Source organism: Fundulus heteroclitus, chromosome 8 (genome assembly GCF_011125445.2).
Source record: "Fundulus heteroclitus isolate FHET01 chromosome 8, MU-UCD_Fhet_4.1, whole genome shotgun sequence".
Lineage (NCBI taxonomy): Eukaryota > Metazoa > Chordata > Actinopteri > Cyprinodontiformes > Fundulidae > Fundulus > Fundulus heteroclitus.
Window position 1 is genome coordinate 2,663,489 of NC_046368.1, and position 24,204 is coordinate 2,687,692.

Consider the following 24,204-nt stretch of genomic DNA (forward strand, 5'->3'; position numbering starts at 1 on the left):
CTTTTTCCCGGAGGCTGTGAACGCGTCTGAAGGAGGTTTAGCCGTTAGCTCCAGGGTAGCAAAGATGCAGCTAGCTCTGAGTAAAACCTTTGGCCAGAAACCAGTTAAGTTCCAGCTGGAAGAAGATGGAGACTTTTACATGGTGGGATCAGAGGTAAGCCTGCCTGTGGCCGCCGGTTCCGAAGGTTCGATTCCCGGTAGAACCGGTCCGGGTAACGGTAGCTGCTAGCTACGGTTAGCATGCTAACGCAGCTGTAAACAAAGACGTCTGTGCTCCTGAAATCAGTCTGAGCCAAAAGAAACACCGAGATTAAATAAAAACAAAGAACCGAACCTGTTCTGATGATTAGTCTGTTTCCCAGTCTGCTGCTGATTAACGCTGTTTTTTCTTTTTTATCGCAGTTGGTCTTTATATAAATTAATATAACTGGCGGTTAATTCCCTAATTTTAAGCGGATGTTTGGAAGCTGGGTGTTCATTATATGCTGCTTATGTATTATTATGGTCCAACATTCATTAGCTTTGCAGCATTTTAAGAAAATAAAATATTAGTTTTCATGTCTGAACGCAAACCGTTACCAGGTTTCTGTTGTCTGAGGGATTTAAACTGTAAAAAAATAAGTTTTTTTATTGTTGAAAGACAATTAGTGACTGTTTACAACATCAGTCTAACAGGAGATTCACTAGTTTAGCTGAAACATGAAGCAGATGCCAGATAAAACCTCAGAATAAATGAATGGAAATATGTGGAAAAAGAGGCCAAATGTGATCAGTGAGCTGTTTAATGTCTAATCAGGATAGTTGTTTTATTTAGTTGATTTTAAACCAGAAGATTGAGCTGTAGGTTTTACTTATATTACATAAACTCCAGATTGAATTGTTTCCAGCAAAGATCCAGTTATGGTTCCTGGGATGTTTTCTGTTTCTGTCGCGTAGTTAAAGTCTGATATGTTTTGATTTATTCTGATTGTGTTAAATTATTTTGTTTGTGTTCTTCGCAGGTTGGAAACTACCTGCGGATGTTCAGAGGCTCGCTTTATAAAAGATATCCGTCGTTATGGAGGAGGCTGGCCTCCGTGGAGGAGAGGAAGAAGATCATGGCTTCTTCACACGGTGATTTTTTTCCCCTTCAGCTTAACTTTAAACTCTTTAAAGGTTTGTAGTTTCTAGAAGGCCGCTCACACAGATTCACAACCAAACTGCAGATTTTTAGCCGTCGATCAGAACACGGCGGGCGAGGAGCAGCAGGATGTGTCTGAAGCAGAGGAGGACCACGACTCTGCTGGTTATTAACGCAGATCAGAGCCGTAGCACTAAAACACGCTGCAGCCTAAAGCATCTTCTACATTCTGATTAATCCACCTGGTTTTTCTTTACTGACCAATCAGATGCAGTGGAGGATTTATCTCCATAAATCAGCCAAGAGTCAAAAACCTTAGCATGTTTTAAGCAGGTGAGCAGAAACGGGTCTTTAAATGATTCAAAGGGAGGAGGTGGAAATGTTGGGGTGAAACGGGAGGAAGAACCTGTGGAGAGATCTGAATGATTAACATCGTTAGTTCTGCTCCTCATCAGGATGAAATGTGAAGGTTTACAGCTGAGTTCTGCTCAGTGAAGCAATAAGAGACTAAAAACTCATTTTATTCTAAATGAAGTTAAATAACGATAGTTTCTCCTGGAAGGAAACGGCTAATTTATCCTCAGCAGTTTGGAGGTTTGACTTAAGTGTAAATTAGATTTATGCTGCAGTTTGATTTTAGTCGACAGTTTATCTTCTGATGCGTCGTGTGACAAATAAAAAGTTTCTGTTTCATCTGCATGTTATCTAAGCCATTACAAGGCCTTTGTTTGCCAATTGTATAAAGCTTGGTACTCATCATTACTCCAGACTTTTTGAATTGAGAAAGCTTCCTGGAGAGGAAGAGAAACGTCTTCAAACTACGGAAAACAAGTCTAGTTGCTTTGTTTTTTTACCTTTTTTTGGAATGACGAATAAAAAGTCTTTCCTGCATGAAGAATCTTCCTGTTTTTACTTGAACAGAACCAAAGCGGTCCATAAACAGGTGGTTTCATTTATTGGTTAAACTAACGATGGTTCTGTTTGTTTTTATCTTGGAGAAGGTCGGTATAGCTGCCAGGTGAGTTCTGTAAGGACCAGAACCTTCAGGTTCCCGTTGACGGCGTGGCAGGATTCTGGGCCGTTCCTGACGGATAAACTCTGCTTTCTGCTGCCAACAGCCACCAGCGTGACGCTGCTGAAGGCCTCAGAGTGCGAGGAGATCTTTGACGGCAACGACGAGAAGTACAAGGCGGTGTCCATCAGCACGGAGCCTCCAGCCTACCTCAGGTAACCGGGCCGCTCTCCTCTGGGTCGCTGTGACCGAAGGCAGCTTTAAGGTGATCCAGATCCTCCAGACACAGTCTCTGGTTCTTCAGAGTCATTCTGGGTTTAAGGTTAATGAGTAAATGTCAGTTTTTACAGATAGAAACCAAAAAGTTCTTCACAGACACTAAATGAATGAATCTAACAGCAAACTAAAAGCCACATGATCTACAAACGTATAAAATGGGGCTAAATCTGCACAAAAGAGCCGAGCAGCTCCCAGATGAGCTTAACTTAAAGGGAGGAAAGTTAATAACCTTAAAGTTTAACAGCAGTTTATTTATTTCAATAAACGTCAAGCAGAAAAGTTTCTGAGCTGATGTGGAAAGAGAATAATCTGCTGTTCATGTAAAGCTGTGGGTCTGAAGGTTAATGTTTTATTCCTGGAGCTCAGATAATGACAGAAATAATCAGAATATGAAGAATAACTGGAGGAAACAGGAACGTCTGCGATCTGGTGGTTCTCCACATGTTCTCCTCTGGTTCTCAGTAGTAGAAGCATGAAGTTTATTTAAAGACAGACAGTTTAAACATAAACGTCACCAAATGATGAGCTCATGTCTGCAGTCCCTCCACAGGCTGTAAGACAGGAAAATAAAGTTAAAACTTCCTGTCACCCACAGAGACACGTGGACTCAGACCTGTTTTTATTTTTATTTTATTTAACCAGGAAAAAATCCCACTGAGATTAAAAACCTCTTTTTCAAAGGAGTCCTGGCCAAGAGGCAGCAAAGTTACATATTGAACAGAGACACATTAGATTCAATGAAAGCTTTTTCCTCCTGCATCAGTAAACTGTAATTTGCCTAAAAACCGCTGAGTGTGCCTGCATGCAGTGGATTAATAATAATAATAATAATAATAATAATAATAATAATAATAATAATAATAATAATAATACTAATAATTGATCCTGCTCTGTGTTCCTGCAGGGAGCAGAAGGCCAAGCGCAGCAGCCAGTGGGTTCCCACCTTACCCAACAGTTCCCACCATCTGGACGCCGTCCCTTCGTCCACGTCCATCAACAGGAACCGCATCGGCCGCGACAAGAAGAGGACGTTCCCTCTGTGGTGGGCGACCCTCCGGTTCTCCTCCGGTTCTCCTCCGGTTCTCCTCTGGTTCTCCTCTGGTTCTCCTCCTTTTATTACAGACACCGCTTGCTGTGGTTCTGTTCTCACATCATCCGCTGCTTTAGCTTTATTCCTCCAGAGTCGACAGAAAATGGCAGAAAGTTTGTTTTTTTTATATTTTATGAGCAAATAAACCCAGAAACTGGACGCTAGCTGTGTGATAGTCCAGACGGCCCGGTCAGCTGGTTCTGTTACCTCTGAGCTCTGTCGTAAAGACGCGGTTCTGCTGGGTTCTGCTGCAGCACCAGTCGGAGCAGGAACCAGCTGATAGCTGATGGTGAAACAGGAACCGGGCCAAACGAGGGAACTGCCCTGATTGGTTCTGACCCAATTAGGTTTGATGAAATTTGCTCCTAACGAGGAAGATCCAGGAGTCGACCCGACTCTAGTTCTACAGAACCCACGGCGTTAAACCGACCCATTGATGAAGGTCTGGGTTCAGCTTTCGGTTCTGTTTGGACCTCCTCTCCTCTGTGGGAACAACCACAGCCCATCAGGTTCTGTCAGCTCTGGTTCTGGACTCTGATTCTAAGGGTCCGGTTCTGGTGGCCTGGATGGATCCTCTAAAATGTGTCTTTAATTTCCTGCAGCTGGAGGTATTGGACCAGAACTTTCTGGTTCCGCCACTACCGTGTTCTACTGTAGCCACACCGTAAAAGGTCCGACTCTGGTTCTGGGAGGTTTTAGCTGGACCCGGGCCTTTTCTGTATGTAGAACAGAACCAGCTGCAGCCTGACTGTGCAGAACCATGATCCAGGCTTCCTCTGGTTCTGGTTCCTCCTGACCGATAAAGTTCTGAATGAATTTCGCTGTGATTAACGGCTGGGTCAGAAGGTTCTGGTTCTGGTTCTGTTAGTGCTGGGGTGGGGAGTGTCTCTGTTGCTTCATCAGAACCGTCTGACTGAGTCGGGTCCGTGTTTCCCAGCTTCGACGATCACGACCCGGCGGTGATCCACGAGAACGCGGCGCAGGCGGAGGCTCTGGTTCCGATCCGTTTGGACATGGAGATCGACGGCCAGAAGCTGAGAGACGCCTTCACCTGGAACATGAACGGTAGCTAGAACGCCCCCAGAACCCAGTTCTGTTTGTGCGGCCCGCTCTGACGTTCCCCGCCGGTTCCTCAGAGAAGCTGATGACGCCCGAGATGTTCGCCGAGATCCTGTGTGACGACCTGGACCTGAACCCGCTCACCTTCGTCCCCGCCGTGGCCTCCGCCATCCGCCAGCAGATCGAGTCCTACCCCACCGACGGGCTCCTGGAGGAGCAGGCCGACCAGCGGGTCATCATCAAGGTGGGTCCAGTATCGAGGGTCCACTACCGGGGGTCCGCTACCGAGGGTCCGCTACCATGGGTTCGCTACCGAGGGTGCGCTACCGGGGGTCCGCTACCGAGGGTCCGCTACCGAGGGTGCGCTACCGGGGGTCCGCTACCGAGGGTGCGCTACCGGGGGTCCGCTACCGAGGGTCCGCTACCGAGGGTCCGCTACCATGGGTTCGCTACCGAGGGTGCGCTACCGGGGGTCCGCTACCGAGGGTCCGCTACCGAGGGTGCGCTACCGGGGGTCCGCTACCGAGGGTCCGCTACCGAGGGTCCGCTACCATGGGTTCGCTACCGAGGGTGCGCTACCGGGGGTCCGCTACCGAGGGTCCGCTACCGAGGGTGCGCTACCGGGGGTTCGCTACCGAGGGTGCGCTACCGGGGGTCCGCTACCGAGGGTCCGCTACCGTGGGTTCGCTACCGAGGGTCCGCTACCGAGGGTCCGCTATAGAGGGTCCACTACCGGGGGTCCGCTACCGAGGGTCCGCTACCGACGGTTCCGCTACCGGGGGGGTCCAACCACGGGGGTCATCTACCGGGGGTCCACCACCGGGGGTCCGCTACCGATGGTCCGCTACCGGGGGTCCGCTACCGGGAATCTCTATGGGGGTCCGCCTACCGAGGGTCCGCTACCGAGGGTCCGCTACCGAGGGTCCGCTACCGGGGGGTAGGGTCCACCACGGGGGTCGCTACGGGGGTCCGCTACCGAGGGTCCTCTACCGGAGGGTCCACCACCGGGGGTCCGCTACCGCGGGGTCCGCTACCGGGGGTCCGCTTACCGACGGTCCGATACCGGGGGTCCGCTACCGAGGGTCCGCCACCGGGGGTCACACCGGGTGGTCCTTCTACCGGGGGGTCCACCACCGGGGGTCCGCCACCGGGGGTCCGCTACCGGGGGTCCGCTACCGGGGGTCCGCTACCGACGGTCCGCTACCGGGGGTCCGCTACCGAGGGTCCGCTACCGGGGGTCCGCCACCGGGGGTCCACCACCGGGGGTCCGCTACCGGGGGTCCGCTACCGAGGGTCCGCTACCGACGGTCCGCTACCGGGGGTCCGCTACCGGGGGTCCGCTACCGAGGGTCCGCTACCGACGGTCCGCTACCGGGGGTCCACCACCGGGGGTCCACTACCGACGGTCCACTACCGGGGGTCCGCTACCGGGAATCTTCTACTGGGGGTCCGCTACCGAGGGTCCGATACCGCTATCGGGGGCCGCTACCGCTACCGGGGGTCCGCTACCGGGGGTCCGCTACCGTGGACCGGCCCGCGCCGCCAGAACCCGCCTCTCACCCGCCTCTTTGTCCCCCGTCCAGCTGAACATCCACGTGGGGAACATCTCCCTGGTGGACCAGTTCGAGTGGGACATGTCTGAGAAGGAGAACTCTCCGGAGTCGTTCGCCCTGAAGCTCTGCTCCGAGCTGGGCCTGGGGGGCGAGTTCGTCACCACCATCGCCTACAGCATCCGGGGGCAGCTCAGCTGGCACCAGAGGACCTACGCCTTCAGGTGAGTCCCGCCCACCGGCCCGGTTCTGAGCGTCGGCCCGGTTCTGAGCGGCCCGTGTCCTCTGCCCAGTGAGAACCCCCTCCCCACCGTGGAGATCGCCATCAGGAACACGGGAGACGCCGACCAGTGGTGCCCCCTGCTGGAGACCCTCACAGACGCCGAAATGGAGAAGAAGATCCGAGACCAGGACAGGAACACCAGGTCAGAGGTTCTAGATCAGACCCCCCCCCCCTCCCTGCAGGTCCGTTCTGGTTAGGCTCTAGCAGACTGGAGAGTTCCTCCTCTATAAAACGTCTGCAGCTCAGTTTGGATGGAGAACAGGTGTCAGGACTTTGACTAGGCCATTCTGTTTTATAGAGTTTTCTTTGTAAAAAATGCTCAAAACACCAGAAGGGTTTCATGTCCGCCACTTAAAACCCATCTGGTGTTTGGAGTTGAAGACTTACAGTGTTAGACCAGTCTAACTGTAGGAAGATTAAAGATCTGAATGTAGACCAGGAGAGATGCTGCTAACTTGACCTTTAACCTCAGCGTTTCCAGCAGCTTGTCCCACAAACTGATCCATGAACGTGTCCCTTTGTCTCTGAGGATCCATAAAGTGAACTGAACTGTTTCTCTGCAGGCGAATGAGACGGCTGGCCAACACCGCCCCCTCCTGGTAGAGCGGCTCAGCCTGCAGCGTGACCAGAGAGCTGCACCGTCCTGACCGCAGACGTTCCTCTGCAGCCTAGCAGCCGTGTAGCAGCTCCGTTTGGGTTTGTTCTGATCCGTTTCTGTTACTAACTCACCATCCACAGCACAGCAGCCTGCAGACACCACTTTTAGGTTCAAAAGAGGAGCTTCTGGCCACTAGCAGCAGCTCCAGCGTTCCCCATCCTCAAGTTTCTCTGCAGAATTCGGTCCAGCTGTGGACCTCTGAGTCTGGATCAGAACGTCAGCAGGAAACTTCAGGTTCTCCGTCATGGCAGCTGATGCTGGACACTTTGGTCTGTGTTAGAGCCTGCAGCTCGTTCAGAACCGCACCGTCCTCCCCGTCTGATCCGTCACGGTGTCAGCGGAGCGGGGTTCTGTTGTCGTGGTTCTGACAGGAGCAGCAGACGGCTTCTTCATGATATGTTCATGCATCACATTCTCTGAGCAGTGGTCTTCATTTTGTCACGTCTTTTGTAAATTGTTTTGGCCTTTAAGCTGTTTTTATATGAAAAACAATAAAATCTGTTCCAAAGGTTTAACAAATTTCTCCCTGTGAATTTATCCTTAATTTTTTTTAGCTTAGTAACAAACCAGGCAGCGTTAAAAGATGTGACTTTACTGAAGAATAACAAACATTCTTAAACTCACTGAGAGTCAGCGAGAATGCAGCAAAACTGGAAATCAGCAGCTTCTTATCCATTAAAGCCAAAGTGCGTAAACAGAGTCTACTGTTCAGGAACTGTTCCTTATTGATCTGAACCCTCTGGGTGAATCCGGATCTTCATCAGCAGAGCCTCAGGTCAGTGGGTTTGACAGGAAGTCCAGCGCGTCCTCTCACTGGTTCCTTCAGGAAGTTTCTTATTCTGCTTTCAGGTTTTCATTGAGCTTTGTGTCCAGCAGTGATGTGCTGCTCAGGACCGAGCCAACTCAGTGTGCCAACTCTTTTTTTCTCTCCTTTTACTGCTATTAATCTCTTATAAATAGGATTAAATATGGGTATTTCTGGCTGACGGGCTAACTGCTGTTAGCATTAGAAGCTTTTTACGTGTTGAAACGTATCAGGTTCAGCGACAGAGGTTGAACGCTTCTGTGTTTTCTGTTTTAAAGAGATAAACCATCAAACCAGCATACAGTTATTACACCAAATAGTTTTATTGCATTTTATTACATGTTATAAACGTCAGTGTTATATTTTATAGATGCGGGCGCGTGTGTTAAGTATAAAAGTCAGGACACTAAAAGAAGAACCTTTTAGCTGGAAGAACCGGTGAGCCGAGCCAAATGATGTGGATCCCAGTGTGGAGCTGAATTCCCACCGCCGTCTTTTTACTATAATCTCGCGTTAAACAGCGAGATTTGCAGAAGCCGGTTTGGCGCAGCCAGCGGACCGTGAATAGCGGCTAATAAATGCGTTTTAATGCAAAAAGCCGAAGAATTTGAACCGTTTCTGACAATTTTATCTTTTTTTCCGCTGAGACTCAGAATCTGTTCGGTTTAAACTCGCTTTAAGGCTTTTTATCGGCCGCTGGAGGCGCTGACAGCCCGGATTATTATCCCACTAACGGGTCGTTTTTATCCGATTCGGTCCACTGAGGAGGCGTTCTGAGGACCGAACCAGAACCGAACCGGTTCCGTTCAGGGATTGTGAGCAGCTGATCCGGGTCAGAGGAACGGTTCTGGTCAATATCCTAGAAGCCAAGCCACGTTATTGTTGCCGCGGATGGAGGGACATGTGACGTGGTGCTAGTCCGTCGGTCCGGTTCTACTCGTCCCGCAGCGGTTCGGCCCGGTTCCACCGGAACCTCATGATCCCGCAGCAGGGAACCCGTGTGCTCGCCGGCGTGTTCTGCCAGTGTCGGTCCGCGGAGACCCACGCTGGCGTGGACCCGGGCGGAGGGTGTGGGCCCCCTCCGGTCAGCCCGCAGCCCGCCTCCCAGGACTCCCGGTCCGGTTCGGAGGTTCTGGACCAGCCGTGCGACGTGTGCGGCTGTCCGGACCCGGAGCACCGGATGAAGGTTCTGTTCCAGATCCTGGACGTGAACGGGGACGGAGGGATCTGCGTGAACGACCTGACCATCGGGCTGAAGAAGCTGGGAGTCCACCGAACCGAGCACGACCTGCGGGTAAGAGGACGGGTTCGGGTTCTGGTTCTGGTTCTGGGTCAGCGGGTCCTGTCTGCGGCAGGAACCGGCGCGGTGTTCCGTTAAAAACGGGCAGGGCTGGGAGCGGGTCGGGTTACTGTGGACGTGCGCTTCGTGCTGGACCTGCTCAGCAGAACCATCCCAGAATTTCTGCGTTTTACGAGGTTCGGTTCGGTGAAATTTAAACCAAACCCAGATTATTTTAGGTTCGGTACCTCACTTTAACTTTTTAAGCCTAAATAATTCCTCCAAATATGTAATCCTACCGAACTAAACGCGACCACGCCTCCAGATTCGGAACCAGGGACCCAGAGCGGGTTCTGGAGCATTTCTCCCTCCCTCATGGTTCCGACTGCAGAACCAGGCAAGAATCCCGGCACCTTTGGACTGTCGGACCCAGAAGGTTTCTCCTCCAGAACCTAATTTCCTGACCTCAGGTGTGAGCTTCCACTGTGGGTCGGAACCGGTCCTGGTTCTGTTCTGACTTCACTGATGCTGAGCAGCTCCTCCAGGCGGTTCTGGTTTAAAAGCCCGATAAAGTCCATGTTCTGGTCCACTCTGTGGAACCCTGCAGCTAGAACTGATTTTATCTGGACCAAACTGGTTCTGACTCGTGAACCAGTGCAAAGGGAAGCAGTTCCAGGTCCACAACAGTAGAACCGAGCCTTCAGAATGGTTCTGTACGTGGGACGCAGGATCAGCTTTGAGCTTTTAACCAGGATGTCGTTCCTCCACCAGAACCGGGTCCAAAGTGAAGTTCTGCTGGATTCATGCCTGGATCCAGCAGGCTGATGGCCCCTGGATGCTGCACCACGCACCATGACGCTGGAACTTGATCCAAAAGTTCTGACACGACTGAAGAATCGGCCCAAAAAGAGCAGAACATGGTTCAGCGTACGCTTAAAGGAGCTAGGAGAGGAAGCATCCTGCTTCCTTTCCTGCCTCCTTCCTCCTGACACCACCTGACCTGGGATCCAGAACGGCTATTCAGACGGAGCGCTGGTCAATAATGCACCACAAAGAGGAAAGAAACATATAAATTGCACTGGACTATAAGTTGCATTTATTTAGAAATTTATTTCACACAACCTAAAGCTAAAAACTGACATTTATTCTGGTAAAGCAACTTATTAAATCACACAGCTGGATCCACAACCAGCTGAATAACCTGGAAAACACCTGGGAGGATGAATGAGGTAAATTAGCACAAGAACCCAGGAAAGTTCTCATTAGAGCGTTTCAATCTAACTACGCTGAAATCAGACGGTGAGCGTAACGGTGCTACATGCTAAGCTAACACGGATGTTTCAGAGCAACATGAAGCTGACGTTCATCAGAGAAGTTGTAAACTGCCCGGTCATCAGAGCTGTAAGCTAGCGCTAGCTGCTATCAGCTAACAGCAGCTAGCGCTAGCTGCTATTAGCTAACGGCCCAGTAACGGTTCTGTCTCAGTCTGGTTCCTTAGAGCTGCTCCACTCAACGCTTCACTGTGTGAATAAAGACTGAAACAGAGAAACTACATAGAAACATGTTCAGTCTTTGTTGTTTATAAGTTAATGTTTTAATAAAAAAATTAAGTGGTGCAGGAGCAGCAGATAGTTTTCACAAGCCCTGAGCGCCCTCCTGTGGCCATAGATGGTAATGTTTACTCCTTGGTTCATGTTATCCAGTATTATTTAACAATAGACCCCTTGCAACCACGTGACTCCGTTACCCAGAACCCCTTGCGTGGCGGCCCTATTGGTTGGCACGCCATTTGACGAAATGACGAGTTCTCCAGGTATTTTTCTTCTTTAGATAACGTATCACAAGATCGTTTTAAGAGTAAGTTGATGGTTGATGGTATCAGATTGCCAGATCCACACAGCAAAAGCCTGAAGGGACGGAGCGAGTCTGTGAAATGCTGGCCAAGGGTTTCGTACCGCGACACAGCTGCTTTATAAACACGCAGGCCAGTACGGACAAGAGAGCAGGAAAGCCCCTGAAACCACTGGACGGCTACAATTATTTTATATCAGGAAAAAGGCTCCAGCAACGCCCGCGACGCCATGAGGGATTAAGCGGGTCAGAAAATGGATGGATGGATGTTCAGACATGTTTGTGTAACAGCACAAAGCAGAGGAAGACCCGCCCGGTAGGTTAAAAAAAAACATCACTCACTACGGATTATTTTGGTGTTTTTGTCTTGTTAAAATGGGTGGGAGTGTCGGCGACATTGCAGCGTAAACACAGACGTACTAGCGCCCGTGAACGGGCGGAGGGGAGGCGGCTCTCCGGCCCGTGTAGAGCCGCCGCTGTCTGGAGCAGCAGGAAGCGGGTGCTGCTCCAGACAGCGGCGGCTCTACACGGGCCGGAGAGCCGCCTCCGCCGCCGCGGCTGCTGCCGGAGAGCCGCCGCTGTCTGAAGCAGCAGACAGCGGCGGCTCTCCGGCCCGTGTAGCGATCGTTACACGGGCCGGAGAGCCGCCGCTGTCTGCTGTCTCCGCCGCTGTCTGTAGCAGCACCCGCAGCGGCGGAGACAGCAGCCGCGGCGGCGGAGGCGGCTCTCCGGCCCGTGTAGCTATCGTTACACGGGCCGGAGAGCCGCCTCTGTCTGAAGCAGCAACAGCTACACGGGCCGGAGAAGCCGCTGTTGCTGCTTCAGACAGCGGCGGAGGGGAGGTAGCTATCGCTACACGGGCCGCTTCTCCGGCCCGTGTAGCGATCGCTACCTCCCCTCCGCCGCTATTTAAGTAGAACAATGACTAGAGCAGAATTAAGTTGTATTTACCGGAGATGAAGTGTAGACTGCAAATTCTGTTGTAGTATGATCGCTCCCCCAGTCCATTGGGAGTGTCTGCCTGCGCTCTTTTCATTGAAAATATCCAATTCTTTCTTCTTTCCTCATCCTTCGGTAAACGACAGAAACGTACATCCAACGATTTGGAATGCCTCTCTGTGCAACCGGGAGCGCAACAAGTCGTAGGCATTGTTTAGATCCCATAAATAAACTAACTAAAAGTACGCTCTAAATCACCCGTTTTCTCATGTAGTAGACGGGCTGTCAGGCTAGCCTGCCCACCAAGATGGAGGCGCGCACCCCCGATCACGTGACTGTGACGTCAGATGCAAGGGGTCTATTAAAATAAATCACTCCTCACTATAAGTCGCAGGATCGACCAAACTATGAAAAAAAGTGCGACTTAGTCTGATAAATACGGTTTGCGGTTAAAACAAATGACCACTAGGCAGCGCTATGGTTCACTAACTGTAAAAACAGGAAGTCAATCCCACAGGAAAAAAGTTCCGATCCAGCGTGGCAGCCATCTTGGATGGGTCTCAAGAGCTCCCAGTGCATTTATTTGTGAAATAAATCATAACTCCCTGAATTTTACTTCATTTTCACACGTTTTGGTTAGTGTCACATCTCACCAGCTGTAGCGGACCTAAAGACCACCATGTAGAACCTTTCTGGGTCTTTAATGAACCACCAGCACCAATGTCTAACCAGGCTGCTCAACAAGCACAGCAGTCCGTTAAATCGGACCGGGTCTGGACCTGGAACCGGGACACAGTCAATCATCACTGAGGCAGAACCGATTCTAAGTCAGCGCAGCCGGACCGTGTGCCGGTGTCATGAACGGGTCGGGGAACCCTGCTGACGGGTTCTGTTGGAGTCTAGGTGTGCGTTTCGGATCCTGTGTGGGGGTTTCTGCACATCTCAGAACCGGCGGGGCGACCCGCTGACCTGTTGACCCGCTGACAGCAGGTCATGTGACTGTTGGTGGATTTTCTCCTGCAGGTCACGCCGAACAATTTAAAGAATCTGTGACTGACAGACAGGCGGCCTGAACCTGCTCAGACTGGTTCTGAACGCCCAGAACCTTCTGGTTGAGGCCAGGAACCAGCAGAGAACCTGCTCAGACCGGTTCTGAACGCCCAGAACATTCTGGTTCAGGCCAGGAACCAGCAGAGAGGCGGCAGCGTGTCGGGTCGGCTGCTGCGTCTGATGAATGTTTGAGCAGAACATTAAAGCCAGGAAGGCCCGCTTTACCCGAGCAGAACCAGCTGTTCTGATTTGAAACGGCTCATCAGAACCCCAGGACCACACGGTCCAGCTTCATGTCACGGTTCCGTCCAGACGCTCCCTCAGCTGGGGAGGCTGGAGCCGTGGGGGCATGGCAAAGAAACTCCAGAACCGCTCATGATCGGGTCCAGATGCTCCGTGGTGTTTTTGCTGCTTCGAGCCTTTTCCCAGATTCCCGGGTCGGATCTTTGTAGAACCAGTTCTGGTTCTGAGTCTCTATTCTTCTATGAAAACATCAGCTTTCAGGCCTTTTCCCAGAGTCTCAGTTGGTCTGGCCTTTGACTAGGCCGTTCTAAGCCCTGTAATCAGCTCTGATCCAAACCATCCCATAATTCCTCAGCTGCATGTTCAGCTGGATGCTGACGGTTCTGTTGGACTGAATCTGAGCCGGTGCAGCAGGAGGATCCATGGGGAGGAGGGGGGGGGGAGTGACGCGGGGAAGCCCTGCAGCTCCCCCCCCCCCCTCCTGTTGCTGTGACGCAGCCTGAAAGGCACGGAGTCGTCTCCTCCGCCCCATTGGCTGAGCTCAGAGGGGCCCTGCAGTGTGGGGCGTGCTGATTGGCCGGGCCGGGCTGCAGTGAGGATGCAGCGTTCTGGAGGATGACTGTGCTGCCTTTCACCGGCTGAGCGCTGCCAGTCTGCAGCTGGTTCTGGGTCAGGTCCTCTCAGGTTCTGGGTCAGATCCTCTCAGGTTCTGGGTCAGATCCTCTCAGGTTCTGGGTCAGGTCCTCTCAGGTTCTGGGTCAGATCCTCTCAGGTTCTGGGCGGACGGACGCAGGAGTCCGAGGTTCTGCTGCGGCTCGGAACATTTTGTCTCCTTCCTCCTGCTGAGGAAACGATGCTGCAGGAGGATCTGGTCTGAGCCCAGCTGTCCCTCCTTTGGACCAGGACCGGCTCTGAGAATGCTCCAGGACCTCCTGGCCCGCCTGAGCCGGGCCGTCCTCGGTACCGCTGGCAGTACGCCTGCAGAGGGCCCGGGTCCAGAGGTCCGGCCGGCTGGAGGAGCTGTGAGCTGTGAGCTGCTGCAGATCGTTCTGCAGAGGAAAACGACCAGCAGGCAGGAGGACGGTACAGCCGGTTCTGATCCCAGGAAGTCCAGGATCTTAATCCTGACAGCGGCGCCTCCAGACCTGCAGCAGGTATGGTACCGCCTGGGGGCGACGGGCCTCTCATCCGGTCCTGATCCGGTCCTCTGATCCGGTCCTGATCCGGTCCTGATCCGGTCCTGGTCCGGTCCTGATCCGGTCCTCTCATCCGGTCCTCTGATCCGGTCCTGGTCCGGTCCTGGTTGCTCCCTGATGTTAAACTCAGAGCTGATCCTGATACTGCTGCAGACGGATCAGAACCACTCAGTCAGATTATGATGCTGATGCTGAGACCCGTTCTGACCAGAGGTTCTGGATAAACCGGTTTAGGTTCTGGTTTTTGTTCAGATTGTTTAAACGGCGTCTGATTACAGCAGCGGCGCCTCAGAGCTCGTTAGGCAGCAGCAGGAAACGAAACGATGAGGTCCAGATTTAACTTTAGTATTTTATTTACTGCTTTCCGTATTCTGTCCTCCTTCCTTCCTTCCTTCCTTCCTTCCTTCCTTCCCTCCTTCCTTCCTTCCTTCCTTCCTTCCCTCCTTCCTTCCTTCCTTCCTTCCTGATTGGCTGATCCTCCTGAACAGAGGAGGAAATGAAAAGATAAACTTTTTTAACAATTAGACAATTATTGATATTTAGATAAGATAAACTTTATCGCCCCCATCACTCATTTCTACATTGTTCCACTTTGACATCATCACGTCATTAAAGGGCCGGTTACACGTGTATAAATGATACTTTTGATTACAGAATTTCATTTTAGTTCACATGAAAATTTAAAAAATGTACAGTAACATGAAAGTATTCCCAAAAAAAAGGTAAAAAAACAAAACAACTGGACTTGTTTTCTGTAGTTGAAGACGTTTCTCTTCCTCTCCAGGAAGCTTTCTCACTTCATAAAGTCTGGAGTAATGATGAGCATCAAGCTTTATACTACTGCCTAACAAAGGCCTGTAATGGCTTAGATAACATGCAGATTCAGCAGAAACTGGTCCACTCCTCTGTAACGAGGAGTCGTTAGGGTTGTTATTGGCTTGGCTTAAAGGAACAATGTTTTAATCACCTGAATGATGGTGAGAGTTAAGGTGATGATTGGCTGGAATTAATCCTATAGCTGTATTGTAAGTTTTTGAGAGTTGGAACCTAAGGCCTCCTCCTCTGTTTAAGGTTGTTTTATCTCTCTTAACGTAGATGGCTTCCTTCACTCCCCTTTCAAACCATCTGTCTTCTTTGTCCATAATGTGGACATGTTGGTCCTCACAGAGTGTCCTTTGTCCTTAAGGTGTAGGTGGACAGCAGAGTCTTGTCCTGAGGAGGTAGCCTTCCTGTGTTGAGCCATGCGTCTGTGGAGAGGTTGTTTGGTTTCTCCAATATAAAGATCAGAACATTCCTCACTGACTGAACTGCAGACACCACTCCGCTCATCTTAGGTTTGGGGGTTTTGTCCTTGGGATGCACCAGCCTCTGTCTGAGGGTCCTGTTTGCTTTGAAATGTTCTGGGATTTTGTGTTTGGAGAAAATCCTCTTGAGTTTTTCAGAGACTCCAGCAACATATGGGATGACGATGTTTTTGCGTTTATGGTGAGAAGAATAAACATTGTCATCTTTATCTTATTTAGATAAGATAAACTTTATATTTCCCATAGAGAGAAAATAATTAGTTTCAGCAGCCTGACGGGTTAAATCCACGATGGATAAAAGAATTATAGAAAATAAAAGTGGAGAAATGTACAAAGACTATAAAAGAGGGGATGTATTTTCTGTATTTCACCATAATGTCAGTAGCCTAGATGGTCATTAAGTTTGATTCCTGCTTTGACTTTTCAGGCTGGAGACGCTTTAATCTGCAGCGACAGGCTTTAAGCTCTGTGTGCCGTGATCCTGCAGCAGTTTAATTCCTCTGTTCTCCTCCCAGAGATAACTGCTCACATTTGCTGCTGATCGCTTTTCCATTTTCTGTCATTTAGCCAAATTTAGCCTCTTTCTACCAGCAGGTGATCACGGTAAAACGCTGCGCTCTAAAACATTTAGAAGCTGTGTGACAATAAGTTTAGCTATTTTACATCATCACCTACATTCTAATCCAGTTTAATTCCTCTCCTTTCAGCACCAGGAGCTCATTAGTTGTTTTTCTTCTTCTACTGTCAGCTAAGCTAGGCCTCCTGGGGACGAACGCTCAGGCTAAGCTAGCAGCTCTGAGCATGTTGGTGATGAAAGGTTCTAAAGTTCTGTAATAATCCGACCAGCGCCGTGGATTAGAGGCACGCCGTCCCTCACTTTTCTCTGTGTCCCTTTCAGAAAATAGTCAAAGCTGGAGACAAAGACCTGGACGGGCAGCTGGACTTTGAGGAGTTCGTTCATTACCTCCGAGACCACGAGAAGAAGCTGCGGCTCGTCTTCAAGAGTCTGGACAAGAAGAACGACGGTGAGGAGCCGCTGGACCGAACTCAACCTGAGGTCCAGTTCTGGGGACGGGTTCTGCTTGGTTCTGCTGCAGCAGCGCTGAACTTTGACCCGTCAATGTGTTTCAGGCCGCATCGACTTGCAGGAGATCATGCAGTTCCTGCGAGACCTGGAGATAAACATCTCAGAGGAACAGGCTGAGGAGATCCTCAGAAGGTGAGAGGAACCCGATCATTAGAAGTCAGAACCGGTTCTGGAGTTCATCTTTTTAAATGTTTTGTTCTCTGTTCTAATTCGACACATAAAACTTTATTGTCAGACTGCAGTGAAAACACCCGGCAACAGTCAGAAATGAAGGTTTTATGCCTAGTTTAGGATGGAACATGTAATTTACGAACCGTACTTAAATGCACCATCATGCCTCTGAAAGGTCAGAAGCAGAAATACTGGAGGATTCAACTAAATCAGAGTCAGAAATGCCAAAACCCAATAAATAAATGGTTTAAATAAATATTTCTATATCTGATCCTTAAATAAAATCTCAATTAATACCTTAAATATATACAAAAAGAGTCAGAAACATTGATTAAAACTTGAATTGATTTTATTTTCTAATTATTTTCTGATTTAATACTTTGTTGTGCTGCAGTCCATCATATAATGATTTAAAATGTAATTGGCTGATTTAAATAGACGTAATGCCTGATTGGTTAACCTACAGGCAGCTTTAAAGGCAGACCAATCAGCTTGTCACTAGTAGTGCTGGCCCCGCCCACTAAGTGCTGCAACACAGATAAAACATGATAAAACTGAATGAATTATCTGCTGGAACAAATGTATAATTAACATTATCACATGATTTCCACAATTATTTATACAACTTTACATTAAAAAAAATAATTAAAATAATTGGACATTTATAAGTCAGTTTTATTAAAATCATCATATATTTCAGTATTTAATATTTATGTGATTCTTTTAGACTTAATTATCACAACAGAATAAAGGTCATTAAGGAGGAAATAATCTCGTCCTGTAAAATTAAATTAATTTTATGCCAGCAACAATAAAGAACTGAACCCGTCGCCCCCTGCTGGTTAACATCTGTAACTGCTACCTGACCCACATAAGCCCCTCCCACCGTCTGTCACGTCCAATCAGAATCAGAACCCGTTTCATTACTGCTGAACAGAACCGTAAACACGTGCTCATCAGAACCACCAGTGGCTGCCAGGTGGGTTCTACCATCTGAGACCAGAACCATGCTGGGCTTCCTGACCCGGGTTCTGTTGGCGCTGTGGTTCCAGGAACCAGAGGGGGAGATGGGTCTGTTTTGGAAATTATGTGTTATAAATTTAGCCTGTGCGGTTCTGCACAGTTCAGAACCGGGCCGATGGGTTTGTTCTGAAGCGCGGTGGACGGATCTGAGACCGGACCTCCTGCAGCAGGTCCAGTACGTCACTGTTCTGCTTATATTTGGCAGATGTGACATTAAATGAACATGTTGAGACGCTGGTACCACCAGAACCACGGCGTTCCTGCTCCTGCTGTGGAGAAAAGTGATGATGATCAGAATTATTCTTCTGGAGGAGGAGAAATTCCCGACCTGCGTCCTGAGCTTTAATTGGGACGCCGTCGCTTTAAATTCCTCCCGTCGTGTGGGCGGGGCCTCAGGCTTAATGCAGGAAGATGGCTGCCGCGTCTCATCGCCGTCTCCTATTGGCCGGTAAACGGTGCGATGTCTGACCCCAGGAGGAACCGGTACCACGGTCATTCCTGAGACCCGGTGAAACCGTCCAGAACCAGAACCTGGTAGCTCAGGTGCTTTTAATGGATCGGACCTACAGCGTTCCTCCCACTGGGCTCAGCGCCCCCAGCTGGCAGGCGGACCCACCAGGTTCTGCCCCACCAGGTTCTGACCCACCAGGTTCTGCCCCATCAGGTTCTGCCCCACTGGTACCGTTGCTCTGTGTGTGTTGTCATGCAGCGGCGGTTCCGTGTGTCTAACCCTCTGTCTGTCTGTCTGTGTCCTGTCAGAACACGGACCGGGTTCATCTGGACCCCGGTCCTGTAGTAAGTAGCAGCTTCCTCGGTCTGCCTGTCGACTTCCTGCTGCTGTGCTTCTCCTGCTTTGGTTCCCCGCATGGCGTTCCCCGCAGCCTGCAGCTCCCTGCATGTCAGCAGGAACCCCCCTGGTTCTGACCCGGTTCTGACCGTGTTCCCCGTGTTCTCCGCAGCATGGATAAGAACGGCACCATGACCATCGACTGGGACGAGTGGAGAGATTACCACCTGCTGCACCCGGCCGGCAACATCCCAGAGATCATCCTGCACTGGAAGCACTCCACGGTACCGCCGCTGCTCCCGGCCCGGTTCCTGCCTTTGGGTCCACGGTTCCGTTGGGGGTTCTGCTCGTCCTGACGTCTCCGCTCTCTCCGCAGATCCTGGACGTCGGCGAGAGCATCATCGTCCCCGACGAGTTCACCGCCGAGGAGAAGAAAACCGGCATGTGGTGGCGCCACCTGGTGGCCGGAGGCGGCGCCGGAGCCGTGTCCCGGACCTGCACGGCGCCGCTGGACAGGCTTAAAGTTCTGATGCAGGTAAAGTTGTGATGGCGCGGCGGCGCCACCGGGCCGAGCGGCACCAGAACCTGACGCCTCGGTCTCCTCAGGTCCACGCCTCCAAGAGCAACAGCATGCGGATGGCCGGCGGCTTCCTGCAGATGATCCGGGAGGGCGGCGTCCGCTCGCTGTGGCGCGGCAACGGCATCAACGTCATCAAGATCGCCCCCGAGTCCGCCATCAAGTTCATGGCCTACGAGCAGGTGAGAGCCGGGTCAGAACCGGGTCAGAGCCGGGTCAGAACCGGGTCAGAACCGGGTCCGTTCCCGCTGAGTGACGCTGATCCGCTGGTTCCAGATCAAGCGGCTCATCGGCAGCAACCAGGAGACGCTGGGGATCGCTGAGCGCTTCGTTTCCGGGTCGCTGGCCGGCGCCATCGCCCAGAGCAGCATCTACCCCATGGAGGTGAGGCGGCGCCGCTGGCCCACAACCCCAGATCCTACGGTTCTGGTTCTGTTAGGTTCTGCTCGGTTACTGCACAATCACACACTGGCAGGCAGGAAGCTGGCCGGTGGCTTCCAGAACTTTTTCAGAACTTTGTCTTCCAGAACTTTAGTTTCCAGAACTTTAGTTTCCAGAACTTTAGTTTCCAGAACTTTTTCAGAACTTTAGTTTCCAGAATTTTGTCTTCCAGAACTTTATCTTCCAGAACTTTTTCAGAACTTTGTCTTTCAGAACTTTGTCTATCAGAACTTTAGTTTCCAGAACTTTGTCTTCCAGAACTTTAGTTTCCAGAACTTTGTCTTCCAGAACTTTGTCTTTTAGAACTTTAGTTTCCAGAACTTTTTCAGAACTTTGTCTTTTAGAACTTTAGTTTCTAGAACTTTTTCAGAACTTTGTCTTCCGGAACTTTTCAGAACTTTGTCTTCCAGAACTTTAGTTTCTAGAACTTTTTCAGAACTTTGTCTTTCAGAACTTTATCTATCAGAACTTTAGTTTCTAGAACTTTAGTTTCTAGAACTTTTTCAGAACTTTGTCTTTTAGAACTTTAGTTTCTAGAACTTTTTCAGAACTTTGTCTTCCGGAACTTTTCAGAACTTTGTCTTCCAGAACTTTAGTTTCTAGAACTTTTTCAGAACTTTGTCTTTTAGAACTTTAGTTTCTAGAACTTTTTCAGAACTTTGTCTTCCAGAACTTTGTCTTTCAGAACTTTGTCTTCCAGAACTTTTTCAGAACTTTATCTTCCAGAACCGGCCTACTTTCTGGACCTACTGTTGGGGGAATGTTCTGATGTTCTGAGAACCAGAACGACCAGATCCAGAACATGAATGACTGGAACCAAGCCTTTCTGGGCCTTTCTCTGGTTCTGATGCTGCTGCGCCGGCTCATCTCTGCCTGGCCAGTGACATCACTTCCTGTCCCCTCAGGTTCTGAAGACCCGGCTGGCGCTGAGGAAGACGGGTCAGTACTCGGGCATCGCGGACTGTGCCAGACACATGCTGCGTCAGGAGGGCATGGCGGCGTTCTACAAAGGCTACGTTCCCAACATGCTGGGCATCATCCCCTACGCCGGCATCGACCTGGCCGTCTACGAGGTGAGTGGACCGGAACCGAGCCGTCCTCACCCGGTTCTGTTCCTGCCTCTGACCCGTTTGCTCCCCTCAGACCTTGAAGAACTCGTGGCTGCAGCGGTTCGCCACAGACAGCGCCGACCCGGGCGTCTTCGTGCTCCTGGCCTGCGGTACCACCTCCAGCACCTGCGGACAACTGGCGAGCTACCCGCTGGCGCTGGTCCGGACCCGGATGCAGGCGCAAGGTCCGGTTCTGCTCACTTTGGTTCTTGTTATTCAAAATGACTTGGCAGCTGATTTATGATGAAGATTTATCTCCTCTTCATCTTTATTTTATCCTGTTGGGTTGTTCTGGTTCTGGACCGGTCCTCCTTCAGAACCGTTTAACAAGCAGCTCAGGCGGGAAAGTGGACCGGGACCTTTAGTTCAGATACTTTATAGAGTTTATAGTTTATAGAGGGAGACCTGCGGGTTTCAGCTGTCCTTCCATCAGAACCAGAACCAGCCTTCAGAGCGTAAACGGGTCACAGAGAGTTGGACCTGGTTCTGTTGTCGTTGTCCAGTTTTTCTATAAGCGCCGTTCAGATTTAAGTTTTTCTTTTTTCACATCTTCCCCAAACTGTCCGTCTTAGAGTGACGGTGGTTCTGATCCAGTTAAATATTCAGAACCTTTTGGATCAACGGTTTTTCCATCCAGTATTTCTGTCTCCTTCCAGCCAGCTGGACCTACCGCTGGAGGACTTCCTGGTTTCTGTCCAATCAGAGCCCAGAGTGCAGAGAGACACGCCCACTCCTGTTCACTCACAGGATGGTTCTGTAGAACCTGAAGGTTCTGTTCTCTGAGCGCCTGGTTCTGACCCATCATGGCCGCCTCCTTAGATCCTGTTAGACTTCAGACATTTTTCAGTTTTTATTCCTAAATTTTGGTCTAACTAATTATATCTTTGGAGATTTATTGGGAAAACTGGACTTTCTCCTGGAAGAGACATGGAGACGTTCTGGCCGTAATCCAGAGGAAGTTAGAACGTTCTCTGTCCTGGTCTCTGGTGCCTGGGTCCGATCAGAACCTCCAGAACCTCCAGAACACAGCGTCTTTGAGGTGATCTTGTAGTTTTAGAGACAGATTTCTAGATGAGGATCATCAGCATAACGATCTGCAGCACGTTCTCCACTAACGTTCAGGTCTGAGTCCAGAACCCTGTGGGACGCTGTAGATGGCCGCTAGGTCAGTTCCTCTAATGTTCACATCTCTGTGGAAGGATATTATGGTCTGTTGACCCATCAGAACTAGAACCAGAACCAAACCTGTCAATAAAAAGGTTCTGATGAAACATTTTGTTCAGAGATCATTGAAACTAAAACTAAAAACTAAAAGCGTCATCAGCTGCGGGGTCCAGATCTGGAGCCGGGTCCAGCTGTGGTTCTGGTTCTGGAGAACCCAGGGTCTGACGGTGTTCTCCGTGTTCTCCGTGTTCTCCTCAGCCTCCCTGCAGGGCGGGCCCCAGATGACCATGACGGCTCTGTTCCGGCACATCGTGCAGACGGAGGGAGCGCTGGGCCTCTACCGGGGCCTGGCGCCCAACTTCATGAAGGTCATCCCGTCCGTCAGCATCAGCTACGTGGTCTACGAGCACCTGAAGATCACGCTGGGGGTCCAGTCCAGGTGAAGACACGCCGGGCCGGGCCGGGCCGGGCCGGGCCGGGCCGACCCGCCGGGCCCTCACAGCCGTCTGCTTTCAGTGCTTTATCACCTCTGAGTCTTAATCCAGGCGTGTCCCTCACGGCGAGGCGCTGGAGACAGGAGAAGGTCTCTTCTGGGCGGAGAAGATGGAGGCGGGTTCTCCAGCAGCCTGACCAGCCGGGTTCTCCTCTGAAGCCTTACCTGGTCTCCATGGACCTGAGGACCCGTCTCCTCCGTCCATCAGTCAGGCTGGTGGACGTTCCTGAAGACCAGCAGGATCTCCTCCAGACACCTTAGGTCTGATCCCACATGTCAGATCTGATGGTCTCCTGACCCAAACCCTCCATGTTCCTCACCAAGTGACCCGACCAGCCTGGAATACTGGCAGCTCTAAGTTCTAGCAGCTGAAGATCTTCATCATGTCTGCAGATGTTACTGATGATGAAGCTCCTCCTCGGCTCCTCAGCCTGAATTATGTTGTTCTGGGTTTTAGCGCCTCCTGCAGGCGACTTTGGTTCTGTTGTTTGGGTCAATCATCTCCGCTCCTCCATGATCATGGTGTCCATCAGGACGTTCCTTCAGGGTGGAGCTGAAGGAGCAGCTCTGGTTCTGCTGAAGGAGCTTCCTGAGGTCCAGATGTTTGGTCTCTGCAGCTCAGCAGAACCTTTCCAGGCGAGGAGCGCTCTGGTTGACTTGAAGGACCCTGGTGGGAATGTGAAACCTTCTCAGCTCCTTGAGCTGCTGTGCTGTGGTGCTGCCTGGTGCAGAACCTGGTTCTGGAGAACCAGGTTCTGTTCCTAGACCATTAAAATATAACTGGACCTGAGTTTCTGCCTTCAGCCCCAAACAAACACAGAAGCTGCTCTGATGATCTGCAGTCCAGGCCCTCAACTCCTGGAGGACCTCCTGATTGGCCCTCAGCTCTCGAAGAAACTCCTGATTGGTCCTCAGCTCCTGAAGACACTCCTGATTGGTCCTCAGCTCCTGAAGACACTCCTGATTGGCCCTCAGCTCCTGAAGACACTCCTGATTGGCCCTCAGCTCCTGAAGGATCTCCTTATTGGCCATCAGCTCCTGAGAAACTCCTGATTGGTCCTCAGCTCCTAAAGAAACTCCTGATTGGCCCTCAGCTCCTGAAGACACTCCTGATTGGTCCTCAGCTCCTGAAGACACTCCTGATTGGCCCTCAGCTCCTGAAGACACTCCTGATTGGCCCTCAGCTCCTGAAGGATCTCCTTATTGGCCATCAGCTCCTGAGAAACTCCTGATTGGTCCTCAGCTCCTAAAGAAACTCCTGATTGGCCCTCAGCTCCTGAAGACACTCCTGATTGGTCCTCAGCAGGAGGTCCTCCTGATTGGCCCTCAGCTCCTGAAGACACTCCTGATTGGCCCTCAGCTCCTGAAGACACTCCTGATTGGCCCTCAGCTCCTGAAGACACTCCTGATTGGCCCTCAGCTCCTGAAGACACTCCTGATTGGCCCTCAGCTCCTGGAGGACCTCCTGATTGGTCCTCAGCAGGGTCCCACAGCAGACCAGGGTCATCAGGGGGCTTTAGAAGCTGAGGAAGACGTTTTAAAGTCTCCTTCATCACTCCTGACTCACAGATCACTGCTCAGCCTGATGCGTTCAAACTCGGTGGAAAAAGTCTGAAAAGTGAGCGTTCAGAGGA

General features: G+C 50.9%; 2 protein-coding genes across 4 annotated transcripts; both read left to right on the plus strand.

Moving 5' to 3' along the window:
* On the plus strand, positions 1-7,566 carry LOC105925922 (SWI/SNF-related matrix-associated actin-dependent regulator of chromatin subfamily B member 1). The gene is made up of 9 exons (XM_012862034.3): positions 1-154; positions 1,002-1,113; positions 2,239-2,347; positions 3,316-3,453; positions 4,439-4,566; positions 4,638-4,804; positions 6,144-6,334; positions 6,404-6,535; positions 6,957-7,566. Exons 1-9 carry the CDS (start codon positions 65-67, stop codon positions 6,994-6,996), a joined length of 1,107 nt encoding a protein of 368 aa, XP_012717488.1. The 5' UTR covers positions 1-64; the 3' UTR covers positions 6,997-7,566.
* Positions 7,567-8,338: 772 nt separating this feature from the next.
* slc25a25b (solute carrier family 25 member 25b) lies at positions 8,339-22,520 on the plus strand. Of its 3 annotated transcripts, none has more exons than XM_036139891.1 (11): positions 8,339-9,150; positions 16,617-16,743; positions 16,850-16,937; positions 18,759-18,794; positions 18,959-19,070; positions 19,163-19,321; positions 19,393-19,545; positions 19,640-19,747; positions 20,710-20,877; positions 20,948-21,098; positions 22,336-22,520. In XM_036139891.1, exons 1-11 carry the CDS (start codon positions 8,833-8,835, stop codon positions 22,518-22,520), a joined length of 1,605 nt encoding a protein of 534 aa, XP_035995784.1. In that variant the 5' UTR covers positions 8,339-8,832. The 3 variants fall into 3 exon arrangements, with proteins under 3 accessions (XP_035995784.1, XP_035995785.1, XP_035995786.1); XM_036139893.1 differs by lacking the exon at positions 8,339-9,150 and adding an exon at positions 13,992-14,372; XM_036139892.1 differs by lacking the exon at positions 18,759-18,794 and having other exon boundaries at positions 8,341-9,150.
* Positions 22,521-24,204: the final 1,684 nt, after the last annotated feature.